This window comes from Argopecten irradians, chromosome 13 (genome assembly GCF_041381155.1).
Source record: "Argopecten irradians isolate NY chromosome 13, Ai_NY, whole genome shotgun sequence".
Lineage (NCBI taxonomy): Eukaryota > Metazoa > Mollusca > Bivalvia > Pectinida > Pectinidae > Argopecten > Argopecten irradians.
Window position 1 is genome coordinate 14,598,955 of NC_091146.1, and position 24,809 is coordinate 14,623,763.

A 24,809-nucleotide genomic window follows, 5' to 3' on the forward strand; every position below is an offset into this window, starting at 1 on the left:
CCACTAATTAGGCGTGGTGCTGAATATGCCATGACCCCATGCATTCGATCACATTACACTAAAACGGACAACCAATCGTCCCACTCCCTTTGTGCTGCAAGCGTTATGGAGGAGCAGAAACTGACAATAATGCTTAGCATATGTGAATAATGAAGTATTTAGTATGTGTCACACTACTTGGACAGTTTAGTGTAACCATTGTCGGACAGGTTGTTCTAACTTCTCGATTTAAGTATGCAGAATCACACTTCTGGTTAATTATATATATGTCTGTGAATTGATCGCTACGATGAACCACTCGAGTCCATTAGGGTGTTTGGTACGCATGTACTAGAGTTACGATTAAAAGTGAGGAAAGAAATTGAATATTCAGAAATAGACACGATGGCAAGTGGCGGTCAGCTGATGCAATCGGAGATTTTGAAAATTTATTTCACGTCGTCGCCACCCGAATTAGAGGTAAAGTGAACATCGTTACCAGACTTGAGAACAAATCGACACACGCTACATTTCATCCTCAATAATCCAGGGGTTACTATCACTGACCTTATATTCACACCGGGATGTAGCATAGCAAACCTGAAGGCTCTGTGTGCGACAACAGATAATCCATGCAGGTAATTTGGTTCTTTGATGTGATCAAAATAGAATAACCACACCCTGTGGTTAGCAATGTGACGGTGTTGTCTCTAAACTTTAAAGAATATTATGTAGCTCTGTAATTAGTCAGTCTTTTTCTCCTGAACTGCCCTCAGTTTGGCTATGGTATATATAACGCCAGTGATAGTAACCCCTGAAGTATAGAGGAGGATAAATTGTGTTATTGAAATAACTATAGCCGTGTATTATACTAAGGTGTGTTATCGACACGAATGACGATGGATGTCGACGTGGACAATCTACAAAGAGAGCTGAAGTCCTGGGGACGATACCAGATCCTACAGCTCCTGTATATCTTTATTACCTACATCCCTGTAGTCAGTACCGTATTTTCTGTTATTTTCATTGGTGAGTATATGACCTTTGAACTCTTTATAATCATTCACTAGAGTCACAATACTGTTTTACAACTGTCTTTCGCGGATTCAATTTAAATAGAAGTTTGCGAAGATTATATATCGATTGTTTGAATACTGAATGAGAATTCACATTAACATTAGTGAAGTTTGTATCATTTAACGGAGGCAGACATTCGCAAATTCACTTGGATTGGGAAATTAGCGAAAATAAATCGCACGCGATAAACAATTTGATTACGCTTCCTTGAACTTCCTAAAATAGTTTATATCATCAATGTATCATGGGATTTAGACATACAAAAAAATGTATGTTTGAACACACTGGGATGTTTGCAATTGCGTACATTGGAGGCCGTCCTTAAATGTCGCTTGTCGGTAGGTATAACAATAACCCCCATCAATAACAAAAAAAATGTATCTTAATGTAGATAAGTCATCATTAACTCAACCATGGAGAGTCATCGGTTACTGCAAGATACACTTATTCATGTGTTAAAGACTTTACCTTAAATCGGCGTTTTTTAATTGAAATTATGAGTCTAATCTATAGTATTTAGAGAATTCATCAATGCCACAAATCAAATGGAATTTAAAAAGACACTAAATATCTATATTTCGTTGTAAGACATGGTTACAGTTTGAGATGTGTTACTCTTTTTTCTTTCATACCTACGGGTATAATACTGGCTGGTCTAGGGCAATAAACTCATGCCACCTGAGGCTGTATTGCATGGCTACCCAAGCAATAAAGCCTCGTGACGTAACAGCGTCAACATAATTTTTATTTCTTCGGTAAAATTTTAACATTTTTTTCACAAACTTGACTAGTTTTTCTATAAAAGATGCAAACAACGAATTTTTTGTTGAAAATATCACGTTATTTTTCATGTATGAAAAACTGACCTCTAGCAATGGATTTCTTGCAATTTATTTCAAAATGACGGAATATTATAGTAAAATTGCAATAAAACGTCGAGGTATGAAAGAAAAATACTCTTTCATAAGTGGATATGAAGGATAGGGATACATGTATTCTACTGTCGGAATCACAAAATGTTACAAAACCCTCGGCAAGCCTCGGGTTTTACTACATTTTGTGACCCTCGGGTAGAATATTCCTATCCTTCATATCCACATATGAAAGAGTCTTATAATATCACACCACTTTAATTTTCATTTCAACAAATTTTATTGCAAATAATATGCAAATGTATTTGGCAACAGGCAAAGCCTATATTAGCCATCTCCAAACAAATCCGGTATAGTACAATTATCAACAAAATATTTTAACATTTAACATTACATTATGAATGAATATTATTATTAGTGTATCTCCCCAACCTATCATAGTAGAAAAATCTAAAAAAATCTTTTAGTTTCAGATATATATTCTGATATGCATTGCAATAAATATGTATTTTTTTCTTCATCACAATTGTCACAGCCATGCAGTAGAGTTTTTGCGTTAAAATGCGAGTGGGGGATATTAGAGTTATGTATTTTGGTTCTGAGTGATGATCTTTGTTCATTAAATAAAGGACATATGAAAAGATAGTGTTCGGCTGTTTCATTACCAAGGCCACAAGAACAAATTGGGAGAATCTCTCAAATGATCGTGAAATAGGTCAGAATTTACATTGCTAGAGGAATTTCTGAGCTGGCACAGAGTAATATTTATAATTCGAGAACCTTTGTTTATAAAGGTATTTGTTATATCAGGTTCCATTTTATTAATGTTAAAAAGGAGTGTTTTAAATTGTGCAACAGTATTAACATTCGATAAGTCAAAGTTTAAAGCGAAAGAATTAAATTCTCTAAAGGTACTTGGAAAAAAACTAGTATAGTAACTTGCAGTTCTGCACATTGGAATATTAAAATATCTTGTCATCCTTAGTGGATATCTCTCATTTTCAGGCTGATATAAAAATGGTTGTACAATTTCAATCAAATGCTGTGGAGCAAATCCACGGAGTATCTTAAACATAAGAATAAGTTTGTGTTTTTGACGCCGATCAGAAAGAGATTCCCAAGCTAGTTCTTTATAAAGTATATCATGGGAGGTACCTCTGCGCAATCCCGTTATAATCCTAGCGGCTTCTAAGTGGACAGACTCTAACAGAAGTTTGCATTGTTCAGTACAGTTATCCCATAAAACATCAGCATATTCTAAAATAGGTAAAATATAACTTTTATAAATGTTTAAAAGAGCACCACTTTAAACGTTAGTCATGCATCTTAAATCTAATATCTGATTTCTTTGAGAATTACTTCGATATTTTCACATCAATTTCAGGCTATGTTCCGCCTCACAAGTGTGCCGAACTATCAAGACCCCTGCACGAATACGGACTTGGAATTCCGGCCGGAAATACATGTGATGTTATCATCCATTACGATGAGTGTGAACTAACCATCAGTAGTAACCATAGCAACAATACATGGACTCCGATCACCGCTTCCTGTTTAGAAGGCTACAGTTATGAAACTACAAAGGACTATTCCTTTGCAAGTGAGGTAAGTGCTTTCTTGTGAAATTATTGCTTGTCGTGTTTGATTCTGTTGGCACAAAATAACAAATTGTATGAAAGAGTTCAAAATTTAATATTAAGTACATTTATACCCAAAATCAAACTTTTAAACAGATAAAGTTATTTTTTCCATATTGCATCTATAGCGATATTTTTCCATATTGCATCTATAGCGATATAACGGCTGTTTTGATTGGTCCGTTTTTATGATCTGTTCCCCGATAGATTCATAGGAATTGATGACGTAGTCATGGCGTCATAACCCCATTTTGTCAAAATGACGATCGAGGCTCTGTGTTCTGTCCCCTGGCCGAGACAAATAAGAGTCTATAAAAGTGGTAGTTTCTGCTCCTGCTTAGCGCCCAGCATACAGGGAGTGGGATGATTGGTTCGCCCGTTGTCAGTATAATGTGACCGGATGGGATGTGTTGCTTGGTGTCTACACTTAAAAAAGCCAACAGTTCCACTATACAAGAAGACACAACATGAATATACCACAGTCTCCCAAAAAACACACCTCGCAATTCACACACACTACACACTGCATATATACAATGTAGGAGGCCGTCCTTACATGACCCTAGCTGTTAATAGGACGTTAACAAACAAACACACAAATTAGAAATGTTATCGGAAGATAGAAAGTGAACCAAATTTTAACACTGTATCAGTCAGATGTTCAAATTACATGTTCTGTATGACTTGACAGGTTTTAGGGCCGCGGTGTTCGACTGGTTAAGATGTCTCGACATATTACCACAAGCTCTCCACTTCTGGGTCGCATGATCGAATCCCATGTAGAGCAGCTGCTAGGTACTGACTGCTGGTCGGTGGTTTTGTCATCGAATACTCCGGTTGTTTCCTACACATCAAACTTACCACGTCCTTTAATGATCATGACTGTTCAAATCAGGGCCCGCTACTGATTTCTACCGAGTTTTATTGAACATTGCCTAGTCGACTTTAGAAACACATTTTGGAATAGTTAGATCACGTTTCTTAACACATGACGTCTGGTTAGTGTGATGATATTATATATAATGCCAGTGTATAGGAGGGTCTACGCCCAAAGTCTATAGCTTTGTTTTGTTTTCTATCACTCAGTGGGATTTGGTATGTGACAAACAAGGACTTGGTGGACTCGCAACGACCCTGATCATGGTCGGCCAGGGGCTTGGTGCAACCATCTTCACCACTCTCTCAGATCGGTAGCTTCGTTGTACAATATATGTATTGTATTATATTGCCAAACCAATTCATTGATATAAATCTACGAATCTTGTTGCCCCTTTTTATAAACGTATAATTCAATGTCAATATCCTATAATTATTATTCTCAAATATTGCATATTGATGAAAATATGGACAGATCTGGGATTTCTGCTCCTACTACGCGCTCAGCAAAACACGCGAGTGGCCTCTATCGCAAGACAGATATTTCACCTTTCTGTACTTTACACATACCTAATATATTCACCTAGTACGTCTATAATAATGTTAGATAAACATCTGATAAATACCAAAATGAGATTATCCAGGAAATTGAAATTCTACAAAATAGTACATTTCTATGTATATATCGTTATATTTACACTTGCTAGGCTTGGTCACTATACGCTAATACTAGCCGATTTTGTTTACCATAACTGCATGGTAACATTGAACTTTGAACTTGCGTAAGGAAATGTTCTTTGCAACGTAAAAGGACTACTTTTTTTAAAAAGAAACACATGGCTTTGTTTACATTTTGATGCAACATTACGTGTATATTGTTGTTTTTCATAGAATTTTGGAAAAATGTAAACAATATATACATGTTTTATATCTATATATGATTCAAACAATTTTTAAATTAACAATTGTTTTAAGAAACGGAAAAATATCCCGACCGGGGCGACGTGCTTTCATTTTTGTTAAAAATGATGGGTGTCAAATGTAAACATTACCTCTGTGCCTATGTTCGTCCTACGATCGAGTCTTTCGGGTAGACGGGTGTGAGACCCTCTGATAGAGGTCAGTTATAAACATATCCTCTTGTCTTTGTTCTTTGAGTATTTAATCATGTGTATTATAAAACATGCACCGCTAATAATCCACGTGTTGACAGTTCCGCGTCACCACAAATACATTGTATCCATCGAACACAAGTGAATTTGTTTCATCTATCGATGGCGATATGGATCTAAGCGTAGATTATATAATCACATGGCTCCCAAGGATGTAAAACCGTCAAGTCACACGACAATTCAAACACATTGAGCTACTTGAAAATCGGTGTTCGACAACTTCGGCAAACTCCAGTGTGTAGCCTAAAGCGTGCGTCAGCTTCGCCTCGCTGCACAATAACGGTCACCGAGTTCACACATGTGGCCGTGTACAAATTCTTTATGTTATTACGCTATATATTAACTTTTGGCAAAATTGAATATATATTTAAAGTTCTGATGTGATTAAATAAAATTATCTCTGAAATTTACTTTGTTTGTCATGTTTATTTTACACTAAAATATTGAACTTTTTTGTCGTCGCGGATGAATAATTCTACCTTACGTGAAGCGTCATCATTCGCTGTTCAATTGAGTAAGCTCCTCCCACTTTTGACCGACTTTTATTGAATAATTACGTCACTTTCAAATGACGATTTTATTGCATAAAATATAAATAAAAAAGTATTGTGAGTGTAAATATAGGGATTGGATTTCGTTTTTATGTTAACCATGCATGCTTGTATGGAGCAATTCCTCTAAGAATATATTCAATATGGGGCGCTAACGCGCCCCATAGAATATATTCTTAGAGGAATTGCTCCATACAAGCATGGTTAACATAAAAACGAAATCCAATCCCTATTTGTTTGTCTATAGGTATGGTAGGAAGACCATCTTGATGTTCACCTTCCTCACCCTGGGGGCTGTAATGACTAGTTCCAGCTTCGTACCCAATCTCCTGGTGTTTAACATTCTGAGGATCCTAACAGGGTGCCTTAAACAGGTAGATAATGACAGATGGCGAGGGTTTAATGTTACTTCTGGAAGGTTTTTGTAAGGATCTTCTGGAAATACTTTAATTGTAATTTACTAAGGTATACAGATATTAATTTCATAATCATAACACATTTAATGAGAATACTGTAAAAATGAATTATTGGAAATGTTCGCTTATTTTGCAACATTCAATAGCAATAAAACAACGTGGAAATATCACGTGTGCACGTTTTGACATGTGCAGAGCGAAAATATCACGTGTGAACATTTTGACATGTGCAGAGCGAAAATATCACGTGTGAACATTTTGACATGTGCAGAGCGAAAATATCACGTGTGAACATTTTGACATGTGCAGAGCGAAAATATTACACCTATAGTGAGTGGACAAACTTGTCCACCACCCGAAAATTATGCATCTTATTTATTGGTCTATTTACCTTTGTGTCCTTTTTATGTCATTTTCACATATCAGCATCGTGCTTCGTCCGTCGCCTTGTGCCGTCTGTCGTCTTGTGCCGTCCGTCGTCTTCCTTCCGGTAACTATTGAAATTGTAATTTCATCTACTACTGGGATTTAGCTGAAACTAGCCTGACATGATTCGGCCATGATCCTTGTTGTTATATTTCGGGTCAATCCGATATCGAAGATCCTAAAACACATTTTGAACTTTTTCTCATATTCTTCTGGTGCGCTTTATCTGAAACTTGCCTGTAATTATCATGACATAGCTTGATCTGAAATCCAGGATCGACATCATGGATTTTAAAACACATGTTTACCTCTTTTTCAAATCCATGATGTCTGTCAAAATCACCATCTTGAAGTTCTATACTTACGGACTTTAAAAACGTAACGAGAAAATTTTAACATTTTAATTTTTCCAGTCATACCTAAATGTTATATGTATTCTTCACCTTTACCTGCGAATTTGTATCCCGCAAAAACATGCGAAATCACCCAACCATGACGGTACACTGACTCGCTGTGCTGCAATCAAAAAGCGACCTGCACGTGCAACTCCGGGTACTTCACCCGGATATCTACTCCATCAGCACTTTGTTTGTACGGGGCAGCTCATTTTACGCCGTCTTGAAATTAGTGTGCAACATTTTTGATGCTACGCCTTACAGAACAACAAAGATATGCAGCTCTCGGTCTTGTCGAGGCAGGTATGCAGCATAACGTCATTACACGACGCTTTAACGTCCATTAATCAACACGGTTGGTACAAAGACACAGGGTCACTGGCAGTGTAAAGGACCGACCACGACCCGGTCAGCCTAGCGTCACAACACAGCGTCAGGACAATTTTATACGGCAACGCCATTTACGGGATAGGTTTACGACGTCGGTTTCGACAGCACACAAAGTAGTAATGGACGTTAAATCCACCCTTGGGCTGTTCGGAGGCGTCTGAAGGAAAGGCGGATTTTGTGTCGATGCCCACTCATTGGACAAATTATTACACGCAAATCGACGAAATTGGCATGATGTAGTGTTTACCGACGAATCCCGATTCAATATCTTAAACGCCGATGGAAGAGCACGTGTATATCGACGTAGACATGAACGATATTCTTCGAATTGCATTCATGAGCGTGATCGTTTCGGCGGTGGCGGCGTGATGGTCTGGGGAGCCAACAATCACAACTTCCGGTCATCCCTAATCATATTGAGGAATACTCGAACCGCTCGACGCAATATTAACCAGGTATTGGCACCAGAGCTCATTCCACTGCTGTGGCGCCATCAGAACGGCAACATTAATTTGGCGTTTCTGCAAGACAACGCTTGCCCGCACACCGCACGTGTTACGATGGACTACCTAAACACAAATCAAGTAAATGGTTTGCCATTCCCCGCTCGTTCATCCGATTTGAACCCAATTGAGCATGTATGGGACGAACTGGGTCGAAGACTTCAAAAACATCCGCGTCAACCACTTACCGTTCAGAAATTGGCCACATCTTTGCAATAGAAGTGGAACAATATCCCGTTGAGGTTTATTCGACGTCTGTGTACCTCTGTGCGGTCTCGACTTCAAGCAAGCGTGTTAGCAAAAGGGGGTCATACCAGATACTGACTGAAACGCTTAAAACTGTGTCCACCTTGTTTTTAACGCGGATTAATTGATCAATATTGAATTGACCAACAACTTTTCTTGGTGTAATGAATTGGTAATGGTGTGAAATAATTATTGAATAGTTACTGTGGGCAAATATGTATACTGGTGTTTTTATATCTTATTTTTTTTCCTAGAATTGCGTGTTCAAAGTAGGTCAGTATATATTTTATACGTTTCCTATTTAACTGATGTCAAGGTTGTCAGATGACCATTCAGGCCTAAGGGTCTGGCCTCGTGTAAGTACTTTATTCAGAGATGACCTTATACATTTTATATAAACAGTACAAAAAAAAAACATTTTAAAAGAAGCAGCAGGAGGGAGATCGGTCTCAAAAGCGGCAGACTTCCGATTTAATCGGTTAACATGTCTTAATTTATTATTTTTATTTAAGGGCCTTGGCTTGTCGATGTTTGCAATGTGTATAGAAATGGTCCCACTAGAGGGCAGAGGCGCGATAGGTGCAATGGCGGGGCTATATTGGGCGTTCGCTATTGTATGTTTTGCCGGATATGCTTATCTCCTTCGGAACTTCTCTTGGCGTACAGTTCAACTGGCATGCGCTGCCCTCGCCTTTCACTGCGTGTTTGCTCACTGGTATAACCTGTTTTTTATCTTCCTTTACTCAAAACATACAAACGTAAATAAAAAGTGGTTTAAGATCGAAATATGCTAGAACATCATGGCTAGCGTTAGTCCTTGCTATATTAATCGTGTTGACTAATTATTTTAAAATTACAAAGACTTCAGCCGTCATGGAGATGTGTCTATAAGGAATCCAACCAAATATAAAGTCCAATTAACATATCTAACTAATTGATATATATCACACGTTCCTGCCTAGTATCAAATACTGATAATTTATATTGATGTTTGCATATTTATTAAATTACAGTGAAATCGTTCTATTAAGACAAGTTCTTATAGATCAGTGGTGTACACACATTGTGTTTAAAAGTGACCATTTGTGACCATAAAATCTTGTCTTGGGAAGCAGGTAGTAATTACACAGAGATGGTCACTAAGGCAGGTTTGCTGGTAGATTTATTTTGAATCAAGTAAAGTTTGAATTTTATTTAACCTTTCATTGATATTCAAACTGTTTTCCACCATTTTTTATTGTTTTGTTTTGTAATTTTTATAGGATAACAGATGAGTCGCTCCGATGGCTAATCGCCAATAACAAGAAAAAGCAGGCCATTAAAGTAGTAAAGAGGATAGCAAAGATGAACAAGATCGACCCACACAAGGCACTAAGTCTGATAAACAGGGATGGGGTGTCGCCATCATCTCTAAAGGAACACCCAGTATTTCAAACCGAAACGGAAATGACTCCGGTCGAAAAAATACCATTAGGTAGACAGGGCGATATAGAGCTTTCGTTATCTAAACAACGATCGTCAGTAGGAAAAGACAATAAACAACCATTATTGCAAGAAATACCTGAATTAGCACCATTATCATCACAACAGGAAACGGAAATTATGAATAGTCATGCGCAAACAGCGTTGTCCCGAAGCAAGAAGACAGAGGACAGTAAACCAAAGAAATATACTATTATTGATATCTTCAAACATAAACTGCTTCTGAGGAATTCACTGATCACGTGGTATACCTGGTAAGATTAGCGTATGACTCTGTCTTACTCACAAGACTCACAACTCACGTTTCTATATATAATTAATAATAATTGTATTATTTATTTACATCTTAATCAACTTAAATATAACTGTATTATTACAAATAAAATTTCACTAAATACAAATAGAATGTAAATTATATTCAATTCACTCCACTAAGTAAATAAAGATGAAATGCCGACTGAAATATTGGTCTGTTTGCTGAACATCCTGATCCGGAAAATGTTTTTACAATTAAGTCAACAATTGTATTGTTCCCTTCGGAACAGATTTAGTGTGTTACATAATTTAACAGTAAAGAAAACGTTCCTACTTATCTGAAAAGGGAGATACTTTTGCATGGCTTACCTTATATGATTATTAAATCTGAAATATTATCATATCTTATCTAATAATGACTATAGCCTTTGATATTATTTATTCCTACAGGTTTATCAACGCTCTTACATATTATGGGCTGTATTTGTCCTCGGTATCCCTTTCAACAGATAGATACCTCAACTTCCTCATCAATGGAGCCTTAGAAATCCCAGCATGCCTTGCTACTTGGCTTCTTTTTAACCGGTATGTAATACAGAATCTGATAATTCGCAGGTTACCTGAGACGAAGTCTCAATTAACGTATTCTAATTGACTTTTGTCCGTCGTCGTCTGAAAACAATTTATAAATTCGTTTTTTTCTCCTAAACTATTGAAGCAAATACAATCAAATTTTGTATTAGCCTTCTAGAGTATATCGCTAATTAAAATTATGGGCTGTGGGAGGGGCTAAATGTAAAAATGTTTTCCTCTTAACACAAAACTGTGGCAGATTAAAATACTCTTCATGGATAGAAGGCTTAGGCCAACTACAAAATTGTACATTATATGGCCCTGAAGTTTAAGATTGTCCCCGGGGGGGGGGGGTCGCATTTACTATAGTTACGAAAATCACATTTTGAAGCATTATTTATTAAAATGAGTCAAAATGGGTTAGAATGTATGAGCCTGAGAGCACATTTTACCGTCCTATTTAAATTTATCATGGCTGATACTCATGTATCAGTGGGGAGAGGCCAAAAATAAAACAAGACAACTTACAGAATTGGTGGAATCATATCGTCATTAAAAAGGTAGGAATATCATGGCCCTTTACAAAAATAGTGAATTTGCTGGTCCTGGCATCCCGGTTTGGTGAGATCAAATACTATAGTTTGTGTAGCGAAAACATATTATTTGCTATTGTTTAGAAAATTGTTTAGAACTATTAGCCGTGTTAAAAAAATTGTTTAAGAAGTTTTAACTATTTGTAAAAATGTTTGTTTAGAACTATTAGCCTGATTGAGATAGCATTTAACATTATAACCAAGTTTGTCCTTCCGTGGGCTTGAAGTCTTCTACAGAAATCCACAGATTAAACAGAGACAAATGCTCTCAGTAGATTTAAAAGGTCAAATTGATAAACTTAATTCTTCGTATAAAAAAGTGTTTTTTTTTTATTATTATAACAAAATATAAAGATATTTTGTCATTTCGGGACCACTTTGGTATTTTGACCATATATGCTCACATTAGTCCTGTCTGACTTCGAAATCGTAATCAGGTGAAAGTTGAGATCGACTCGGGACGTTTTTTAATGAGCGATGTTATTGTGACGTCACAATAGAGACATGTCGCTGCGTATTGATTTTGAGAGAAAAAAAACTGTGAAAAAAATCAATTGAATAGCACATTAAAATATTTTGAAACATAATAAAAAATAATTTTAAGCGGTTTTTTTTAAGTCCGCTGCATGGATTTATAAAGTTTACAACCAGTTTCTCATAACACATTTAATTAAAAATTGTGAAGTGAACACCTACTGACTCTAACATATGACGTCAACTTAATAACGTTGATGTTTTATATTGATTTCTTTCCAATTGTACATTAAAATGTGATTTAATTTTTATCATTGATTTCTCAGGATAGGAAGAAAAAAATCTTCGATCCTATTCCACACCCTCGCTGGCGTATCACTGATCCTATCCGTAGTTATGAAGTTACCAAATGGTTTGTATGTCTTTGATTCAAAAAAATATGTACAAGGTATTAGCTGGAATGAGAGGGTAGCTGGAGGTGAGAGGGTGGCTGAGGTGAGAGGGTGGCTGAGGTGAGATGGTGGCTGAGGTTAGATGGTGGTTGAAGTGATGAGGTGAGATGGTAGTTGTGAATATGCATGTTCGTATAAGAATTCAATCTCTCCCAGGGTGCATTGCGGTCCCCACATTTTCACCTCTGTAAACAGCCCAGCGAAGATTCTTGAAAAACGTATATCGGACGCATACTTAATTTTTAATACGTATTTTAAGTTTCCTTTTGTATCATTTTCATGTAAACGACTGTCAGTTCTGACATAATATAATTTGATCATTCAATATCAAACCAAACAATCCTGGAATCTTTTGCGGATACACTAGATTTACTTGTAACTAAATACGAGTAAATCTAGTGTATTTTGTAATTTGCATACGACGTCCTCCGTTTCAAAAACAATCACTGTGACGTCATATATAAAAAGGGCGCAGTGTATTAACAATCGTCATGACGTAAAATTCAGTGACCCGAGGTCAATAGACGGCCAGTTCGTGAGCCGTTAACTGAGGTGAAATTGTGCGGACCGCAATGCACCTTGGGACAGATTGATAAGAATTATATATATTCAATCGCTGGTGTCAACCGGTAAATATAATACTTTTTTCAAACGTAGTTCATGTTTATACTGAAACTGAATGTTCCAATACCTCATATAAATAATATATTTATTACTAACTCAATCAAATAACGACTATTCTCATTGGCTAAAATCACTGTATTATTCAAAACAGCAACAGAATGACGTCACCGTATGTAAAGATTTAAGATGTTATACAGGATAGATTAGGAGGATTAACTTGAATGCATTTTTATGTCATTAAACTATTATATTTACATTTTGCCACAGCGACTTCCATTACTCTAATGATAATCGTGATCTGCATTATGAGCCAATAAATGCAGCCTAGACCTGGTGTAGTAATATCTATATAAATGGACGTGAGTCTTGGTTACTGACACCATGTTAGTCCGCGCCGGAAAATTGATATTAGAGTTGAATGAACCAGTTTAGTTACAAGATACAAGATACAAGAAGCTTTATTTAGTGTCGTATACATACAATGAAATAACATAAGCTCTGTAGAGCTATTCTTACGACAAACAAAGGTATAAACATTTTATAACAACAAATGAGATTGTATTAATGTAAAAGATAGGATGGTAATAATTATGTCAAGTTATGAATAGTCTAAATTTATCACAGCATGCAGTTTAGTTTCAAAACAGAAAACACGCAATATATAGGACATGTTTAAAACGCAAAGCTAAACGAGATGCTGTATGAAAAGTTCCATGCTACATTCTACCAACCAACCTAAAAAAATGATCGTATATACATACAATACCAATATGGTATAGGTTAAAAATTGACAGAATACATGCATAATATAGCATAATATAAAACAAAAGGAGCACGTTTGTAATACATACAATATGTATAGTAAGAAGAAAACCTAAAAGCGCAGATTATAAAATAAGACAAAACAAGCAGAGACAGGACAATAAAAAAAGTGAGCACTATAAAAGGATTTCAGACATAGAAAGTTTACATATGCATGTGGTACATGAAAAAGCACTAAGAGTAGAAAATTATGTTTTCGCACAGATAGCACAAGAACACAGCTGGCTGTCCCAGGTGTGCAACATTCTGCGAAACGTCTGATAGTTATCGACCTTTCGGAGTTTATTCGGCAGACTGTTCCACACCTGGGCAGCCTCAAAACGAAATGATTTTTTTTCCATATGAGGTTGAGTTAACTCTTGGTGTTCTGATTGTGTTCTCTTTTCTGAAATTATACATAGGGTCATTTTTAATAATTAAGTCACTTAAAAAATCTGGTGCTAAGCCATTTACAATTTTAAAAACCCCTGAAGCCATAGACTTTATTCTGATGACATGTAAAAATATAAGTTTGTTTCTGCGTAAAATATCTATCACCGGTGAGGTAAAATCATTTTCAATAAAACGCAGTTTATAGTTATGAAACTATAAACAAATCTTTTAAATGTCTGGATACTTGAAAGTAAACTAAAAAGCTATTGAAAAACTTTGAATTTTTGTAGTATTTTTAATTTTTATATGGATTATTTTTATATCATTGAAATTGGTTGTTGAGGTTAAATGACTAAAGCGGGAAATTAAATTGTTTTCTCGCATCTTAATTATGTTTTACTTTGAACTAGAAAGTAAAATGTAAATATAACAGTTAAATGATTGTTAGATTGCATTTATTGGAGATATAAATGTAATCTAGGTGGCAGATAAATATAATAGTAAGGGCGCAATGAATGTTTATCCGCCACCCAGATTGCATTTATGTATCTAATAAATGCAATCTAACAATCCTTTAATTGTTAACTAATACCACAATAAATGACCCAAGGACCTTAATTGTCATCTGAAAACCTTGAAACCAGTTGAATTGGAAAATCATAAAGTACAGTCTTTGCTAAATCACTCTAGGAAAACACGAGAAGTTCAAAATATGTTTTAAGATGGTGGCCATCTTAAATTTCCGATTGACCCAAAAATTAAAAATAATAGGGCGGGACCCGGGACCGTGTCAGGATTATTTCAGGCCGATTACAGGTACATCGTACTGTTAGAAATTGAGATGATGATCAGAATGTGTTTTCATGATGACAATCTATATCTTAACCAGTAACATGATATTTTTAGAATAGTTTATATATTATTATATTTATATATTTTTTTTTAATTCTAAGGAGTTTTGCGTACCCGTATGAGAAGTATATAAAGTTATCTCACTGACACATCCTGCTAGAGACACGTGACTACATTTATATCTGTATATTTATTATTTACGAGGGTATTTTACTGTACATCTGCCTAAGAAATCATAAACGCCGTAGTCATTTATTCAATTTCAAAACACCAACAACTATCAACTTAGGGTATGAAAAATGGTTCTGAAATAACAAGTCAAAATATTTCATGTTTGCAGATAAAGCTGGAATAGCAGATATATTTTCCATTCTATTCAATTTTCTCGGAAAGTTTGCCATAACTGCCTCGTGGACAGTGATGAGCCTGTACACACCCGAGATATACCCCACAAATCTGAGGTAAGCTTACATTACAGTTAGATAAACCTACCTTATATATCACACAAATCTGAGGTAAGCTTACATTATAGTTAGATAAACCTACCTTATATACCCCACAAATCTGAGGTAAGCTTACATTATAGTTAGATAAACCTACCGTATATACCCCACAAATCTGAGGTAAGCTTACATTATAGTTAGATATAACCTTCCTTATATACCTCACAAATCTGAGGTAAGCTTACATTATAGTTAGATAAACCTACCTTATATACCTCACAAATCTGAGGTAAGCTTACATTATTAGTTAGATAAACCTACCTTATATACCTCACAAATCTGAGGTAAGCTTACATAATAGTTAGATTAACCTACCGTATATACCTCACAAATCTGAGGTAAGCTTACATTATAGTTAAATAAACCTACCTTATATACCACACAAATCTGAGGTAAGCTTACATAATAGTTAGATTAACCTACCGTATATACCTCACAAATCTGAGGTAAGCTTACATTATAGTTAGATAAACCTACCTTATATACCTCACAAATCTGAGGTAAGCTTACATTATAGTTAGATAAACCTACCTTATATACCTCACAAATCTGAGGTAAGCTTACATAATAGTTAGATTAACCTACCGTATATACCTCACAAATCTGAGGTAAGCTTACATTATAGTTAGATAAACCTACCTTATATACCTCACAAATCTGAGGTAAGCTTACATTATAGTTAGATTAACCTACCGTATATACCACACAAATCTGAGGTAAGCTTACATTATAGTTAGATAAACCTACCTTATATACCTCACAAATCTGAGGTAAGCTTACATTATAGTTAGATAAACCTACCTTATATACCTCACAAATCTGAGGTAAGCTTACATTATAGTTAGATAAACCTACCTTATATACCCCACAAATCTGAGGTAAGCTTACATTATAGTTAGATAAACCTACCGTATATACCCCAAAAAATCTGAGGTAAGCTTACATTATAGTTAGATAAACCTACCGTATATACCACACAAATCTGAGGTAAGCTTACATTATAGTTAGATAAACCTACCTTATATACCACACAAATCTGAGGTAAGCTTACATTATAGTTAGATTAACCTACCGTATATACCCCACAAATCTGAGGTAAGCTTACATTATAGTTAGATTAACCTACCGTATATACCTCACAAATCTGAGGTAAGCTTACATTATAGTTAGATAAACCTACCGTATATACCTCACAAATCTGAGGTAAGCTTACATTATAGTTAGATAAACCTACCTTATATACCTCACAAATCTGAGGTAAGCTTACATTATAGTTAGATAAACCTACCGTATATACCTCACAAATCTGAGGTAAGCTTACATTATAGTTACATAAACCTACCTTATATACCTCACAAATCTGAGGTAAGCTTACATTATAGTTAGATAAACCTACCTTATATACCTCACAAATCTGAGGTAAGCTTACATTATAGTTAGATAAACCTACCTTTATACACCTCACAAATCTGAGGTAAGCTTACATTATAGTTAGATAAACCTACCTTATATACCCCACAAATCTGAGGTAACCTTACATTATAGTTAGATAAACCTACCGTATATATACCTCACAAATCTGAGGTAAGCTTACATTATAGTTAGATAAACCTACCGTATATACCCAACAAATCTGAGGTAAGCTTACATTATAGTTAGATTAACCTACCGTATATACCTCACAAATCTGAGGTAAGCTTACATTATAGTTAGATAAACCTACTGTATATACCTTACAAATCTGAGGTAAGCTTACATTAAAGTTAGATAAACCTGACTTATATACCTCACAAATCTGAGGTAAGCTTACATTATAGTTAGATAAACCTACCTTATATATCCCACAAATCTGATGTAAGCTTACATTATAGTTAGATAAACCTACCTTATATACCTCACAAATCTGAGGTAAGCTTACATTATAGTTAGATAAACCTACCTTATATATCCCACAAATCTGATGTAAGCTTACATTATAGTTAGATAAACCTACCTTATATACCTCACAAATCTGAGGTAAGCTTACATTATAGTTAGATAAACCTACCTTATATATCCCACAAATCTGAGTTAAGCTACATTATAGTTAGATAAACCTACCTTATATAACCCACAAATCTGAGGTAAGCTTACATTATAGTTAGATTAACCTACCTTATACACCTCACAAATCAGAGGTAAGCTTACATTATAGTTAGATAAACCTACCTTATATACCTCACAAATCTGAGGTAAGCTTACATTATAGTTAGATTAACCTACCTTATATACCCCACAAATCAGAGGTAAGCTTACATTATAGTTAGATAAACCTACCTTATATACCTCACAAATCTGAGGTAAGCTTACATTATAGTGAGATTAACCTACCGTATATATACCACACAAATCTGATGTAAGCTTACATTATAGTTAGATAAACCTACCTTATATACCTCAAAAATCTGAGGTAAGCTTACATAATATTAGATTAACCTACCGTATATATCCCACAAATCTGAGGTAAGCTTACATTATAGTTAGATAAACCTACCTTATATACCTCACAAATCTGAGGTAAGCTTACATAATAGTTAGATTAACCTACCGTATATACCACACAAATCTTAGGTAAGCTTACATTATAGTTAGATAAACCTACCTTATACACCTCACAAATCTGAGGTAAGCTTACATTATAGTTAGATTAACCTACCGTATATACCACACAAATCTGATGTAAGCTTACATTATAGTTAGATAAACCTACCTTATATACCTCACAAATCTGAGGTAAGCTTACATAATAGTTAGATTAACCTACCGTATATATCCCACAAATCTGAGGTAAGCTTACATTATAGTTAGATAAACCTACCTTACACACCTCACAAATCTGAGGTAAGCTTACATTATAGTTAGATTAACCTACCGTATATACCACACAAATCTGAGGTAAGCTTACATTAAAGTTAGATAAACCTACAGTATATACCACACAAATCTGAGGTAAGCTTACATTAAAGTTAGATAAACCTACCTATATATATTCCACAAATCTGAGGTAAGCTTACATTATAGTTAGATAAACCTACCGTATATACCACACAAATCTGAGGTAAGCTTACATTATAGTTAGATAAACCTACCTTATACACCTCGCAAATCTGAGGTAAGCTTACATTATAGTTAGATAAACCTACCTTATATATCCCACAAATCTGATGTAAGCTTACATTATAGTTAGATAAACCTACCTTATATATCCCACAAATCTGAGGTAAGCTTACATTATAGTTAGATAAACCTACCTTATATACCCCACAAATCTGAGGTAAGCTTACATTATAGTTAGATTAACCTACCTTATATATCCCACAAATCTGAGGTAAGCTTACATTATAGTTAGATAAACCTACAGTATATACCTCACAAATCTGAGGTAAGCTTACATTATAGTTAGATAAAACTACCTTATATACCTCACAAATCTGAGGTAAGCTTACATTATAGTTAGATAAACCTACCGTATATACCACACAAATCTGAGGTAAGCTTACATTATAGTTAGATTAACCTACCTTATATACCCCACAAATCTGAGGTAAGCTTACATTATAGTTAGATAAACCTACCTTATATACCCCACAAATCTGAGGTAAGCTTACATTATAGTTAGATTAACCTACCGTATATACCACACAAATCTGAGGTAAGCTTACATTATAGTTAGATAAACCTACCGTATATACCACACAAATCTGAGGTAAGCTTACATTATAGTTAGATTAACCTACCTTATATACCCCACAAATCTGAGGTAAGCTTACATTATAGTTAGATAAACCTACAGTATATACCACACAAATCTGAGGTAAGCTTACATTATAGTTAGATAAACCTACAGTATATACCTCACACAAATCTGAGGTAAGCTTACATTATAGTTAGATAACCTACCTTATATACCCCACAAATCTGAGGTAAGCTTACATTATAGTTAGATAAACCTACCTTATATACCTCACAAATCTGAGGTAAGCTTATATTATAGTTAGATAAACCTACCTTATATACCCAACAAATCTGAGGTAAGCTTACATTATAGTTAGATAAACCTACCGTATATACCACACAAATCTGAGGTAAGCTTACATTATAGTTAGATAAACCTACCTTATATACCCCACAAATCTGAGGTAAGCTTACATTATAGTTAGATTAAACCTACCTTATATACCCACAAATCTGAGGTAAGCTTACATTATAGTTAGATAAACCTACCGTATATACCCCACAAATCTGAGGTAAGCTTACATTATAGTTAGATAAACCTACCTTATATACCACACAAATCTGAGGTAAGCTTACATTATAGTTAGATAAACCTACCTTATATACCCCACAAATCTGAGGTAAGCTTACATTATAGTTAGATAAACCTACCTTATATACCTCACAAATCTGAGGTAAGCTTACATTATAGTTAGATAAACCTACCTTATATACCCCACAAATCTGAGGTAAGCTTACATTATAGTTAGATAAACCTACCGTATATACCACACAAATCTGAGGTAAGCTTACATTATAGTTAGATAAACCTACCTTATATACCACACAAATCTGAGGTAAGCTTACATTATAGTTAGATAAACCTACCTTATATACCCCACAAATCTGAGGTAAGCTTACATTATAGTTAGATAAACCTACCTTATATACCCCACAAATCTGAGGTAAGCTTACATTATAGTTAGATAAACCTACCTTATATACCACACAAATCTGAGGTAAGCTTACATTATAGTTAGATAAACCTACCTTATATACCACACAAATCTGAGGTAAGCTTACATTATAGTTAGATAAACCTACCTTATATACCCCACAAATCTGAGGTAAGCTTACATTATAGTTAGATTAAACCTACCTTATATACCACACAAATCTTGAGGTAAGCTTACATTATAGTTAGATAAACCTACCTTATATATACCCCACAAATCTGAGGTAAGCTTACATTATAGTTAGATTAACCTACCTTATATACCTCACAAATCTGAGGTAAGCTTACATTATAGTTAGATAAACCTACCTTATATACCCCACAAATCTGAGGTAAGCTTACATTATAGTTAGATTAACCTACCTTATATACCACACAAATCTGAGGTAAGCTTACATTATAGTTAGATAAACCAACCTTATATACCACACAAATCTGAGGTAAGCTTACATTATAGTTAGATAAACCTACCTTATATACCCCACAAATCTGAGGTAAGCTTACATTATAGTTAGATAAACCTACCTTATATACCTCACAAATCTGAGGTAAGCTTACATTATAGTTAGATTAACCTACCTTATATACCTCACAAATCTGAGGTAAGCTTACATTATAGTTAGATTAACCTACCTTATATACCCCACAAATCTGAGGTAAGCTTACATTATAGTTAGATAAACCTACCTTATATACCACACAAATCTGAGGTAAGCTTACATTATAGTTAGATAAACCTACCTTATATACCCCACAAATCTGAGGTAAGCTTACATTATAGTTAGATAAACCTACCGTATATACCTCACAAATCTGAGGTAAGCTTACATTATAGTTAGATAAACCTACCTTATATACCACACAAATCTGAGGTAAGCTTACATTATAGTTAGATAAACCTACCGTATATACCTCACAAATCTGAGGTAAGCTTACATTATAGTTAGATAAACCTACCTTATATATCCCACAAATCTGAGGTAAGCTTACATTATAGTTAGATAAACCTACCTTATATACCCCACAAATCTGAGGTAAGCTTACATTATAGTTAGATAAACCTACCTTATATACCCCACAAATCTGAGGTAAGCTTACATTATAGTTAGATAAACCTACCTTATATATCACACAAATCAGAGGTAAGCTTACATTATAGTTAGATTAACCTACCTAAACTGAAATAGCGTTTTAATGTTAACGTAAAATAAGTTTTGTTATTTTTGTAAAATTACCCATTCTCGCCATCCCAGGGGTTACTATAAATGTCGTAATAACATTTCTTGGACTATGTTATATCAAAATTGAAGGCTCTATTTGCAACAGTTGATCAGAATCGAATAGCGGTACATTGTGGTTGACTCTGTGGCTTTGAAGTTGGGCATCAATCTCTGTAATTAACTTTCTGTTGGCATATGAATGATATTTTTTTCTTCTCCTGAACTGCCTTTAGTTTTACTTTGAGATAGGGGTGGATATAACGACAGTGAGAGTAAACCCTCGACTATCGAGGATGAGGGTTACAGATAGTTATAATCTGACCGTTGATACTACATCTATCATCACGTCTTGAATAATCTGAAATAAATGTCCATATTGATGCACAGGAGTTTTCTAGTTTTATTAACTATCAAGCGGCAAAATAGGGACATGAACCTCAATTGTTAACATAGATTAGACGTAGATTAGATTAACATAGGATATTATGAATGTGTTTGGAACTCTATCTTGTACCAATTATATAGTTGTGCTGCCCTTGTTGTTATTATTGGTAAATTATGATGTTTTTTTGTGTTTTGTTTGTTTTTTTTTTTCATTTATTGTTTGTTTCGGAAAAGTAGTGGTTTTTGATGATGAAAAGTTTTGATTTGAGCTTACACCAGCCTTTAACCTCTATACTGAGGATTGCCAATCGTGATTGTACAACATAAATAACAGCGTGCGTACATCTTAAAGACTTAGCGTTGTGTGTTCACATAGGGATTAAACAGTGTTTTGATAACGTTAAAGTTGGTATGAACTCAATTGAAGACAGACATATTCAATGTATAATTGTGGCGATGTAAAATAAGTAAGTTTATTTTAGATTGACAAAATATCTTATCGAAACGGTTTGTATTCATACGCCATTGCGATTACGCTAATGTGAGAGCAACTCCTCTTCCGTTGACTATATAGGGACATGTGTAAATATAAAGCCGTTTACCCCACAAAGAAATGAAACTGGAACGAAATTTTGCGACCTAATTTATGATGTAACTTTCTTTTATACATCATCAGCATTATTTGTTTTCTAATTTTGAGTTTGATGTGTATAATATCACTTCAATTTGCAGAAACGGTGGTCTGGGTGCCGCCTCGGCTGCGGCGCGACTTGGAGGGATGCTTTCACCTTACGCTGATGTGCTGGTATGTTGTATCTCATATATTTCTCATACAATATGTAAAAATAAATAATGTTAATATCATCCATTTATATTTGATATTTGTTGATGAGATATATTATGATTTTTCTTAATTAATTGTAAAACTCTTTGTCCTTTTGATTGACACTACTTCCTGCTTTCTGCACTTTTCTACACTTTAACACGGGAGTCCTAGTCGAATTAGATTTAATTACGTATCATATTTTCCTCTTTTGGGAAGGTTTTTATTTTTTATCCTGGTCGAGACAAATCACATTTATGTATACTAGCCACAAATGCTGTCATGCATTAAGGGTCCGAGGGGAGCGAGATATGATTTTAAAAATACCACTATCCCACCACCTCTTACTTTCCAGTCGTAATTATCGTTTCCAGTTGCCAAGTGCTAACCATGTCTCTTTGATATCACTCTTAGAACTCTTTCAATCTCTCACTTCCAAAAACGTCATTAAAGGCTCACTACATTTCCGAAATATATGAATATATGAGATTGATACTTTTGATTAGCAAAAGTTAATCCCTTACCGTTGATACTACTCTAACCATCCCCTTCTGAATAATTCAATTAAAACAAATTAAATGATGATTTTATAACACAGGTCGACTTATGTTTCCCGCCATCGTCCTATTTACCGCGCGTTAGTTGAATATAAATGCGCCAGACGATAAAATAGCGGCATTAATCTTATGAAGGAAACTGTTATTGTATACTACACAGGGAATAAATCATCTGTTTGGTGCTTTAACCTTATCAGAGGCCTTGGATATATATTTTGTGCTATTATTGTTATTACGAAACGTTTGAATTTTGTTTCGGAAAAGTGGGGGGCCTTTAAATGCCCAAGGCTTTAAATATGAAGTTGTTTTCTTCTTTTGTTTTGCAATGAAATGTGAATGATAGTAGTTCTTCTACACGACGTGCATCACTAGTATTATCACTATGATGTAATCAGAAGAAGCAAAACAATCAAAACAAAAATCCTTAATGAGTCAGTGTTCATTTCGAATAGATAAGTCTCAATTTACATTTCACAAAATTGAAGAGTCAAGAACAGCACGTCTAATCAAAATAATCATGTAGCAGTTTTTTCTCCCAAACCTACGTGTATACTACTGGCATGTCTCAGGAAATATACTTATGTCGTACGGGGCTGTATTACATAGCTACCCATGTAATACAGCCTAGTCCTGAATGTTGCATTATATCGATTGATAAACAGATTATATATTTGGTATCAGTGCAAACAGTTAATAATTTCTTTAAAATAAAATCCAGTCGAAACGACACATTTCTTATAAAATGAGACACATATCGTGATATCACTCCCTGATGATTTGATACTACCTTCCAGGCTCGCCGCGCGTTCTGGGCTCCGGGAATTATTTTTGGGATCGGCTCACTACTGGTTAGTTTAGGGATGCTAATGTTACCGGAGACAAATGGTAGGGAGTTACCTCAGACCCTTGATGAGCTGCTCAGCTGGTACAAGGGAGAAACTGACCCCAAACTGCGGTCAGATAAAACGGCGAAGGAGGACAAGTTAAAAGGGAATGATACCAAACATGATGCAGGTCAAAGTGGAGCTAGCGCCATGCGCACGAATATGGAACCACAATCACAAACTGTAGAAGTGGATCAAAACCTTCCGCGTGCATAACGCCAGGACTGGTGATACAGTAACATTTTAAAACAAAATATCAAGGAAACGCGAAAAAAATGTATTGATTGTCATGACATTAACCATAATATCTATATGTTTGCATACGTTTTTACTTATGCTGCCTGGTCATTTGTGTGACAAGGGTGCACATCGTACTACTCATTAAAAAGCCAACCTACTGTCCATATTCAGGGTTTATGAAGTCGTATACAAAAACCGGCCGGACATTCTTTTCCATAGACGCAAAGAATGTCATTCCGTATTTTGTCTATGACGTCATTAACCCAAAAGATATTGAAAATACTGCTTAAAAACCATACATTCAAACATTAAAGAAAATGTTGAGGAACAATGTTATATACGGATTTCTCGAATTAAAATGACATGTTATATATCCAAGTTAGGAAACTGT

General features: G+C 35.0%; 1 protein-coding gene across 2 annotated transcripts; it reads left to right on the forward strand.

The window, feature by feature from the left end:
• The first annotated feature begins 303 nt into the window (after window positions 1-303).
• LOC138306661 (organic anion transporter 3-like) lies at window positions 304-24,791 on the forward strand. 2 transcript variants are annotated; one of them, XM_069247101.1, is made up of 12 exons: window positions 304-617; window positions 856-1,008; window positions 3,313-3,533; window positions 4,652-4,755; window positions 6,412-6,538; window positions 9,053-9,255; window positions 9,803-10,276; window positions 10,728-10,862; window positions 12,244-12,329; window positions 15,380-15,500; window positions 22,647-22,719; window positions 24,089-24,791. In XM_069247101.1, the coding sequence occupies exons 2-12, from the start codon at window positions 873-875 to the stop codon at window positions 24,392-24,394; spliced, it is 1,986 nt and encodes a 661-aa protein (XP_069103202.1). In that variant the 5' UTR covers window positions 304-617; window positions 856-872; the 3' UTR covers window positions 24,395-24,791. The 2 variants fall into 2 exon arrangements, with proteins under 2 accessions (XP_069103202.1, XP_069103203.1); XM_069247102.1 differs by having other exon boundaries at window positions 304-459.
• The last annotated feature ends 18 nt before the right edge of the window (window positions 24,792-24,809 follow it).